The 10,475-nt window shown below is 41.6% G+C and overlaps 2 protein-coding genes across 2 annotated transcripts in view; both read left to right on the top strand.

Annotated features, from left to right (window-relative positions):
- The first annotated feature begins 2,924 nt into the window (after nt 1-2,924).
- Nucleotides 2,925-6,007, top strand: LOC122869034 (heat shock 70 kDa protein 1). Its single transcript, XM_044181570.1, has 2 exons — nt 2,925-3,081; nt 3,862-6,007. The coding sequence occupies exon 2, from the start codon at nt 3,885-3,887 to the stop codon at nt 5,802-5,804; it is 1,920 nt and encodes a 639-aa protein (XP_044037505.1). The 5' UTR covers nt 2,925-3,081; nt 3,862-3,884; the 3' UTR covers nt 5,805-6,007.
- A 1,020-nt stretch (nt 6,008-7,027) lies between these two features.
- Nucleotides 7,028-10,475, top strand: part of taok2a (TAO kinase 2a) — a 30,827-nt gene continuing 27,379 nt past the window's right edge. Inside the window, 1 exon segment of the mRNA XM_044181569.1 lies at nt 7,028-7,563. The gene's annotated coding sequence lies outside the window, so the exon portion shown is untranslated.

Below are 10,475 nucleotides of genomic sequence, written 5' to 3'. Positions count from 1 at the left end.
AATCAAAACACAGCATGAAAAGAGGAAGAGTTGGATGGGCGGAGCGATACTGAGGGATTGATCCTCACAAGCTACTCTGTGGTATCATTTCAAAAATAGCTTCTGATAATAAAAGTATATAAACACAAAACGTGGATGGCTGCATCACTTCCAGACGTTTTCAGTACTTTGGTATAGTGTTTGTGCCGATAAACAGCCCTGACATTTAGCTGAAACCCATGGGCCTCTCTTGTCTTTATTTCAAACTGCACCAAAAGAAAGATGGAGCACTGAGAAGGCAAAATGAAAAGCAGTGTCAGCACTTAGCGAACGTGTGAGCGACTGGCAGAAAGGAAACGCGACGTGGTGTGGTGCGACTTTTCACCTGCAGAGAAAAACACAGGCCTAAGGAGATTAGAAATCTCAGTAACCAGTGAACTGAAGCTGTCAAATAAATGTACTGGAGTACAAAAGATTTCTGAATAGTAGCGGAGTAGAAGTATACAGCTGCAGAAAATGGAAATACTCAAGTAAAGTACCTCAAAATTGTACTTAAATGCAGTACTTGAGTGAGTGTACTTAACTACTTTCCACCATCAGAGTGGAAAGTATCTTTGGTTAAAACTACTAATAACTATAATGTTTATTTATATATCAAAACCAGAGATCACCACGTGCTCCTCGAGGAAAAAAGAGAAAATACACAAAAGAACAAAACCATTCAACCAATTCAGTACATACAGTGCCTTGAAAGTATTCGGCCCCCTTGAACTTTGCGACCTTTTGCCACATTTCAGGCTTCAAACATAAAGATATGAAACTGTAATATTTTGTGTAGAATCAACAACAAGTGGGACACAATCATGAAGTGGAACGAAATTTATTGGATATTTCAAACTTTTTTAACAAATCAAAAACTGAAAAATTGGGCGTGCAAGATTATTCAAAAGTTCAAGGGGGCCGAATACTTTCGCAAGGCACTGTACTAACATACATGTTACATATGTTTTCCAAACTATATCAGCCTGCATACACACATAAATACATGCATGCAAACAAATTACCCAAATCAATTAAGATAAAAACGTGTTGGTTAAAAATGCTTTCGGTTAGTGTTGGTGTGTGTGTGGTGAGGATGTAATAACACAACAAATCAGACGCCGGCGCTCGTCCCGACTTCATAACTCATGGTTCTTCTACAAATTACAGAAAAAAAGACATCAATGATAATCGTCACTATAATGTAAAAATGAAAACTGCATGATTATCAGTCAAAGTCTCGTTTTAATTCCCTCATTTTATTGTGAAATTCTCTCCTCTTCTCACACCTAACTCTCTCTCCTTTTTGTGATTTCAGTCTGCAGTTTCTGTCCGAGAGGGAATGATGGACAGATAGCTTTACTGCTGGGATGCCCATTCACCCTCTGTTACCAAGTGGCTCCACATGGCTAACGGCAGGACCCCCTAACTGTAGCTGGCCGCAGATGGCCAGTTAGCTTCCCCTCCTATTCCCATGCTCTGCCTCAACTCTCTGTGATTTACGCAGCTTTCCTGATGGACATCCTTATAGCTGACTCAGTAGCCGTTAGCCAGTTAGGTGCTGTATTCCCTGTCAGCCCAGCTGGCCTCCCTGTCGTCCAGCTGGCCTCCGTCGGTCTCGGAGGCTGTGTTCACCTGAGACGCACAAAGACATCTCAAACAAGGTCAACTGTGCATTAAAAATGACATAATTTACCGAATGACACTTAATGACAACAGTCATGAACATTCGTAAAGACTCCTTCGTGTTAATGGCAGGCGTCAGGTCAGTCTTATGCGCACCCCTTCAAATAAAGTGTTACCCCAAGGTTTTAATACCTTTAATATTACTCACATCATGCATTAAACAACTGTGTTTAGTTAACTTATAACCAAACTAAGCTTGGGAGCGCAGGGAGCTCAATACGGGGCCACAGCTCACTTTTTACTGCACTTTCCACGCATTCATCCAGCCCTGATTATACATTTAACATCCTGCTTCATATCCTTTTTGTTAAATCCTCAAGTCCCTATGAAAAATGTAGTAATTGTATTAGAAGTTTTATTTTTATAGATCTGAAACAAGAGAATGTCAGTATTTCTGTAAAATAAATATACAGAGATATAGACCACTGTCTGTACCTGAAACATAGCACTATACAACCTTAAATTGTTCAAATGTAGGTTAAAGTAACATCAGTACAAATTACAGCTATATTTACATAATTGAAGAGTTTGATTTCTAGATGAAACATGTAAGCATTTATGTTCCTCAATTTATCATAATTAACCTTTTTTACTGTGGTGTCTACAAGTTCAGTACCTTTAACAGCATCAGAAAATAAATAAATGAATTGTTGTCTGATGTTATTTTATAAAATTTGAACCCAAATTTAAGAGTACCTATTTTAAATGCTGGATAAAATTCCGTTACGGTGTGTTTTCTGTAACGAAAACAACCTTTCACCAATACTCCTCCTGAAAAACTCTGAACTTTAGGTATTTTCGATCGTCTGATTAATGTACAGTCTTGTGAAACACATCTTACTAATTCGGACTAATCATTAACGTCTTCTGAAGATATCGGCATTGAAGCAGTCGTGTTAATCAAGCAGGGATTGTACATTTAAGTGGAATACCAGCAAAATTAGTGTTCAAACGACGATTTGTTTTGGTTAATTTGTATATTGATTTATTGATTGTGTTTATAGTCGTTCCGTTGTTTCTTTGTGTTCAGCCTGTCTCTATTTGCTCGCTGTATTTGTACTTTCTGACTGTATTTTTATTGTTTTTAATACATATACATACATAGACTTCGCTCGAGCGGTTTCTCAGCGAGACCAGAAGCTTGTAGAAACTTCTGAGGCCACGCTCTCGGGCACGTCATCACGCCCAGCGTCCGCGCTGAGCTCTGTGATTGGTCCACAAGTTCACTGGAAAGCTCGAGAAATAACCAGAAGGGAGCGAGAAAAGTATAAAATAACGGGCGACGGTGGAAGTGACACCAACGCTGAGACAAGAAAACTGACGAAAGGAACAACAAGTGGGCTCAAATCTCTTCTTTTTCCTCTTCCTTTAACGAGGGTAAGTACGCTGCTTCAGTTTAAATTTAAACTCCTTAAAATTATGTGCGAATTATAGATATAACGTTGGCTCTACAGGGAGTTTTCGCATAGCGAATAAACGTTTCACCAAACTCCTTTGGAAAAACTGACAATTTTAGGCTGCCCTGGGAAGTCGGTTTGTTGCCATGGTTTACTTCTAGAATTTAAATTTAATCTATTGGTTTTTAAAGAACAGCTACGTAAGAAATGATCACGTTCAAAAATGCGAATTATGTGAAATACACGTTTTAGGTTATTCACGTTGTTTCTGTCACTGAGAGATAACGCTCCACCAAACTCCATGCGAATAACTGTCAAATTTAGGCTGCATTGATGGTGCATGATTAATGTACAGTCCTGTCAAACTAATTGTAAGTAGTTATTTAATTATTACCGACTTGTTTGGCAATTAGGCAATTTTACAACACAATTAGGCCTACATTTTTTTTTAAAGTTATACATTTATAATTTTCAGTGATACAGACATATTTTATTTACCTGAACATAGACATAACAAACAGAGAAAAGTAAATAGATCATTTGGGATTTGCAAGGTTTTACTGATTCATTCATCATTTTATAAAGTCAGTCTACCCAGTTAGGCTCCAAGCTTAATATTGATATGACTCTGGATTCCAGTGCTGGGACAAAGTTCCTTTATATTTTCTATAACATATATGCTCTTGCAGAAGCAATAATAGTTGTTGTACGTCTTTACTTTTCTAATTTTCCTTTCTGTTTTTTATCTCTGCATCTTTAGGACACAAATTCAAAACAACCAAGATGTCCGCAGCTAAAGGCGTAGCAATCGGCATCGACCTGGGCACCACCTACTCCTGCGTGGGGGTTTTCCAGCACGGAAAAGTAGAAATCATCGCCAACGATCAGGGCAACAGGACCACGCCCAGCTATGTGGCGTTCACCGACAGCGAGAGGCTCATTGGGGACGCAGCCAAGAACCAGGTGGCTTTGAACCCCAGCAACACTGTGTTTGATGCCAAGAGACTGATTGGAAGAAAGCTGGACGATCCGGTGGTGCAGGCTGACATGAAGCACTGGCCCTTCAAGGTGGTCGGAGACGGAGGGAAGCCCAAAATTCAGGTGGAATACAAAGGGGAGGACAAAGCCTTCTACCCCGAGGAGATTTCCTCCATGGTCCTGGTGAAGATGAAGGAGATCGCTGAGGCCTACCTGGGCCACAAGGTGTCCAGCGCAGTCATCACGGTCCCGGCGTACTTCAACGACTCCCAGCGACAGGCGACTAAAGACGCAGGCGTCATCGCGGGACTGAACGTCCTGAGGATCATCAACGAGCCGACGGCAGCCGCCATCGCGTACGGTCTGGACAAAGGCAGGACAGGAGAACGTAACGTCCTGATCTTTGACCTGGGTGGAGGCACCTTCGACGTGTCCATCCTGACCATCGAAGACGGTATCTTTGAGGTCAAAGCCACGGCTGGAGACACTCACCTGGGTGGAGAAGACTTTGACAACCGCATGGTCAACCACTTTGTGGAGGAGTTCAAGAGGAAACACAAGAAGGACATCGGCCAGAACAAGAGAGCCTTGAGGAGGCTGCGCACAGCTTGCGAGAGGGCCAAGAGAACCCTGTCCTCCAGCTCCCAGGCCAGCATCGAGATCGACTCTCTGTTTGAGGGCATCGACTTCTACACCTCCATCACCAGGGCTCGCTTTGAGGAGCTGTGCTCCGACCTGTTCAGGGGAACGTTAGAGCCGGTGGAGAAAGCCCTGAGGGACGCCAAAATGGACAAGGCGCAGATCCACGACGTCGTCCTGGTCGGAGGCTCCACCCGAATCCCCAAAATCCAGAAGCTCCTGCAGGATTTCTTCAACGGCAGGGAGCTGAACAAGAGCATCAACCCAGACGAGGCGGTGGCTTACGGTGCTGCCGTCCAGGCCGCCATCCTCACAGGCGATACCTCGGGCAACGTTCAGGACCTGCTGCTGCTGGACGTGGCGCCTCTGTCCCTGGGTATCGAGACAGCTGGAGGAGTCATGACGTCCCTGATCAAACGCAACACCACCATCCCCACTAAACAAACCCAGGTCTTCAGCACCTACTCTGACAACCAGCCCGGGGTCCTCATCCAGGTCTACGAAGGGGAAAGAGCCATGACCAAGGACAACAACCTGCTGGGCACGTTTGAGCTGACAGGAATCCCACCCGCTCCACGAGGGGTCCCGCAGATCGAGGTCACCTTCGACGTGGACGCCAACGGCATTTTGAACGTGTCTCGCGTGGACAAAAGCACCGGCAAAGAGAACAAGATCACCATCACCAACGATAAGGGCCGACTGAGCAAAGAAGAGATCGAGAGGATGGTGCAGGACGCTGACAAATACAAAGCTGAGGACGACCTTCAGAGGGACAAAATCGCCGCCAAGAACTCTCTGGAGTCCTACGCCTTCAACGTGAAGAGCACTGTGCAGGACGAGAAGTTGAAGGGCAAAATCAGCGAGGAGGACCAGAAGAAGCTGATGGAGAAGTGCGACGAGACCATCGCCTGGCTGGAGAACAACCAGCTGGCTGATAAAGAGGAGTACCAACACCAGCAGAAGGAGCTGGAGAAAGTGTGTAACCCCATCATCAGCAAGTTGTATCAGGGAGGAATGCCCACTGGTAGTTGTAGAGAGCAGGCACGAGCCGGCTCCCAGGGGCCCACCATTGAGGAGGTGGACTAAAGTGGCCCTTCATATGGACTCTATGATCACTGGGACTGTTTAATGTGCAACTGTTAATGTTACACCTCATGTTTGTAGTTTTTTGTCCTTCTGTCTACGATGTATAAGCTGAACCATCAAGATGTTTTTGAGAACTGGCTTGTCCATATGTTTTTATATTGTTGCATTGCTGGACCTTGCAATAAAGACGACTGGTAAATAAAGCTATGTCTTTTGATTTCAACTTGCATGTATTTATTAATATCAGTTGAGTTGGCAATGTATTTTGATAAATTGAGTCATCAGAATTTACCATAAAATGATATCGGAGATTATTAATATTGTGTTCTACTAACAAACAGCCACATTAAGGCTAAGAATATAATAAACACAGAAATATAAAGAAAGACAAAGCAAGTGCTGCAGGTCAATAATCATAAATATAAAATTGACTATAAGATATTAAAGAATATTAAAAACTATTATAAGAAAACAATAACGTATATGAACATATGGAGGGAAGGTAGATTGCAGACAATCACCTTCTCTGCAGTCTGTCCCTGTCGTTGGCAGCAGAATAATAGCTGAACGTGAACATGTTAATGACTTGTTAATGTGGGAATGTATGAACAAAAATAAAACAGTGCAGTAAACAGAAATACCACTAGATATCGCAATTTCACTTGGCAGATTACCCAACTGCAAGAACCTGTCTGACACATGTTATTGGAGAATATGGGCTTTTAAATACCTATATTTGATGTTTTATTTAAGAAACTGTGCTGTCATTTTATTTTTCAGTAAATAAAAACTGGTTTCCTGGTGATCTACTTATTTAGTTTGTATGAAAACAGAAAACACAATCAAGAAGTCTAAAGCTGAAGCTTGTTGGGAGAGTTAGTTTGTTCTAAGGGAGTGATTTTTTTCTGGGAATTTATTTGATAACAGCAACCACCTGATTGCTGAGAGCGGCTATATCCTTTGGTACTTTGATTTTTATTCCTAACACTGCACATTTTCATAGTACATAGAGAATATCTATTAAGTGCTGTGCCTGAACATTATTAAACATATACGGAGTCTTGTAAAAAAAAAATAATAATAATTTAAATAAATCATTAAATCAAGCCTTTGAGCATTTGTACTAGATTATCAATATTATCTAGGTCGATTTATTTATACCCTTTTATTTGTGAAGCGGAAATCTCACCGGAAATGGAATAAATTATCTTCCGGTCTGCACCTCAGTCCCGCCCATGGACATCCATGGTCCCGCCCCACCAGTCTGTGCCATCTTGTATTTAGCAAGAACAAAAACGGTGTGAGAAACAAGTCCAGCCTAGGGATGGGGCGCAGATAATAAGTCTAATTTTAAGAGTATATTTTTAAAAAAAGGTTAGGTGTAACGGGACAACATGCTTGACAGTGGGACACCGCGGAGAAACATCAGCCACACCCCGTAGAATAGCTAATGTTAACGTTAGCTCGCAAGCTATCAAAGCTAAGCTAGCCAATTAGCTAAGGCTAGTAACCCAGTAACGTAAGAGAGACAGCTGGCGAGCTTAAAGTTTCTATTTGAGCCAGCTAAACTAGCGGTGTAATTTGAAAATCGTTAATTAATCTCACTGTCGCCCTGAAATCAGGAGGGACTTAGGTGGAAATGGGCCAAACGTCGTGCTGATTATCCGCCGAGAGGAGAACCGGGCTATGAGGATAGAGGCTCGCTAGCTTGGCTGCTAACAGTTGTTTTTCGTTCCATACGGAACCACAATAAGCCGCGGTAAGTAATGCTACATTTCGCTAGCTGCAATGCAAGCTAAGCTAGTTAGCCATTCCAGTGGTTTTCAAACTTTGGTCCGGGGACGCCCAGTGGTCTTTGATTTGTTCTTTTAGAGGCCTTCGGTAAAATGAGAAATAATGTAAATCTGCTCCAGCTAACAGTTAACTCAGCTCATTCTGGTTTATCTCGTTATCGTGCATTTATTCAGTTAGCCGAATTTAACGCTGTTTGTCCGCACACCCAACAGTGAGAATTCAGACACGAAAGCGACTTCCTGGAAGTTTTTAGCAATTATCCAACAGTTTCCAGTGCTTTTTAGTGCTTTTTCTAGCTGCCGATCACCGCTGCGGAAACCCAGTAAGGTTGACATTAGCTACTGCTGTCATGTAGAGTTAGCTTTGCCCTCATCAACATTGATTAGCATCTGCTAACGTTAACACGTTAATTAAATAAAGTAACCTGACTAATAAACAGAGCATAGTTTGTATATTATGTAGGAGGATTGACTCCTGGGTTTTAGCTTTAACCACAACAAACAAATTAGGCTAATTTTAGAGTTAAAGTCTTATCAGTTGAGCTGCTAACAGGCTGACTAAAACATTTATTGCCAGTTAAATAACACTCATTTCTGTTTGATGGTGTATTTGTGAATACAGTGGAGTGGAAGCCATTTATGTTTCTGCAATGTCCAAACTAAACTAACTTAATAGATCTGAGGTTTCCGTTTTGTGGCAGAGGTTGATGTAATGCTTATGTAAACTTAAAATCAAAGCCACACATCTTGAGTATCCATTTTTCCCCCCTAAAATAACTTCGTAGAGATTCAGTTTGATATCAAGACGGCGTGTGCCTTTGGGGATTTGGCATTAAATCAGGGGAAAGTATTCAGCTTTCACTTTGTATGCTCCCATAGCCATGAGTAGCTTGCAATTTGCTGTTAAAGTTTTCATGTATGCATTGTCATTAGTGGTAGATATGTCAGTGTTAACGCTACAGTATGAACTTTTCCTAAAAGTTCAGACCACGCCCGGTGAAAATTGTTGATGCCTGTGATCCAACCAGCAAAAAAAAAAAAAAAAAAAAACCCAGCAGAGAAATCACTTTAGTTTTTGTAAGTGTTGGTTACTGGAGCTAATAAATGCTTTCATGGCCACTTTGTTGTGAATGTTACACACACATTCACAACAAAGAGCTTCTGTTATGCAAAGACAGGGCTGAGTTCAGCCACGTGATCGTGGTCATTCAGCAGCACTGACACACCAAATTTCATGTCACTCGTTATGTTTTAAAAAGGCTCCATTTCCCTTTTCCCTTCTGCTTTTTTTTTGGTGTCTTATTCTGCCTTCAAATGTGATTTAATTGAACTTGAGTTTGTTTTTTTCCACATAGGAAGCTGAGGAAACTCGCTTCCCCAGTGTTATGTGCTTAAACGTCTGAGAACAACCCTGTTCCTTGGAAAATGACAAAAATAGATACCACAAGACGGCTTCTCATTTCAAAAAATGGTGAATGATTTGGTGGTTGTTTTTTTTTTTTTTTTTGCATTTCAACATGAAGCTGAGGAGTCCATAATATGGTAGACAACAGTAGTGACTAACCTCGGGGGACTTTAAAAACAAAACCCATCAGTGCACGTGAACTTGGGTTTTCAGAAAATTTCCCCTTTAGTCATGAATGCCACAACATTGGCTCATTTATATGGACTCTTAATACAGTTAACATGACTCCATTTGAAGGCCGCAGTTATCATGGCGTGCTACCTTTTTTACTGTGAAAATCTGTAGTGTAGGGTTATTTAAAAAAATAAATAAAAAAATGTGAAAGGGGAATGACACAATAAAGGTCCCAGGCCAGATCAGAACCCGTAACATTACAGTTACATATTATAGGCTTTAGGCAATTAGGATGCCCCATTTCTTCCTTCTAATTTGGGAAAACGGGCTCTTCTTCCTGTAGACATGTACGTTTCTGTCTTTCACATTTTTCAGATTGGTTGTTTTTCTCCTGACAGTAGCTGCAGGCGTCTGCCTCCTTGCCTTAGATTGAACACCGTCAGGCCACATGGGTGCCACACAATATATGATTGGAAATTGGTTCACTGCGTTTTGAAGAAACGGTGGGAGGGTGGCAATCCGTCTCCACGTCTAGCACGCAGTTACTAGCAGTGCTTTTAAAAGGAACAAGCCTTGCAGTACTGCACTAAACAGGGACCCCGAGGCTGTGTTTTCGTGCGTTCACCGAGTCAGAGAGGCCCGGTGATGTTGCCGGCTCTCCTCAGGGCTCCAGCTGACACTCAGGCATGAGCAGCTACATTAACCCCATTATCAAACGATGTTGCACATGTCAGTAACCCAGGCTCAGTGCGGGGGCTGCCATTACATTCAGGGCGCTGATTTTAGTCACATGATGTGATTTTTGAAGCTCATCTTCATGGATTTATTTATACCGATCTTTGATTTGAGTCGGATGGCGAAGAGCTGTCAGTTAGGCTCTCTGCTCTTCAGATGCATGAGTCAACACAAGCATCCTGCGTGTAATTTAATTTAAATATTCCTTTTTTTTTTTATTAATTTCTTAAAAGGACACCTTCCCTTATATTTCAGCTAGAGCTGAAACAAGTAATTAATTAGTGATTATCAACAGATAATTAATGTGCAAAATTTTTAATATTATTATTAATCGTTTTAGTAGAAGGTGAAGACGTCACTTTGGGCTCTGGGAAATTATAATCGCCGCTTTCCCCCCATTTTCTGTCTTTTTATTGACCAAAATGTTAATCGAGAAAATAATTATCTGATTAAACGATAATGAAACAATCGTTATTTGCAGCCCTAATTTAAACCTGACAGTTTCCATTGAGAAGTACTCTTTTTATCTGTGTGAAACTTTAATTAACATTCTCAATAGTTGTT

The sequence above is a fragment of the Siniperca chuatsi genome, linkage group LG21 (assembly GCF_020085105.1).
Source record: "Siniperca chuatsi isolate FFG_IHB_CAS linkage group LG21, ASM2008510v1, whole genome shotgun sequence".
Classification (NCBI taxonomy): Eukaryota; Metazoa; Chordata; class Actinopteri; order Centrarchiformes; family Sinipercidae; genus Siniperca; species Siniperca chuatsi.
The sequence above is the reverse complement of the archived record's forward strand: the minus strand, read 5'-3'. Positions and strand labels throughout refer to the sequence as shown.

Coding starts and splice junctions, on each gene's coding strand:
- LOC122869034 (XM_044181570.1), top strand. CDS start 3,885: ATGTCCGCAGCTAAAGGCGTAGCAATCGGCATCGACCTGGGCACCACC.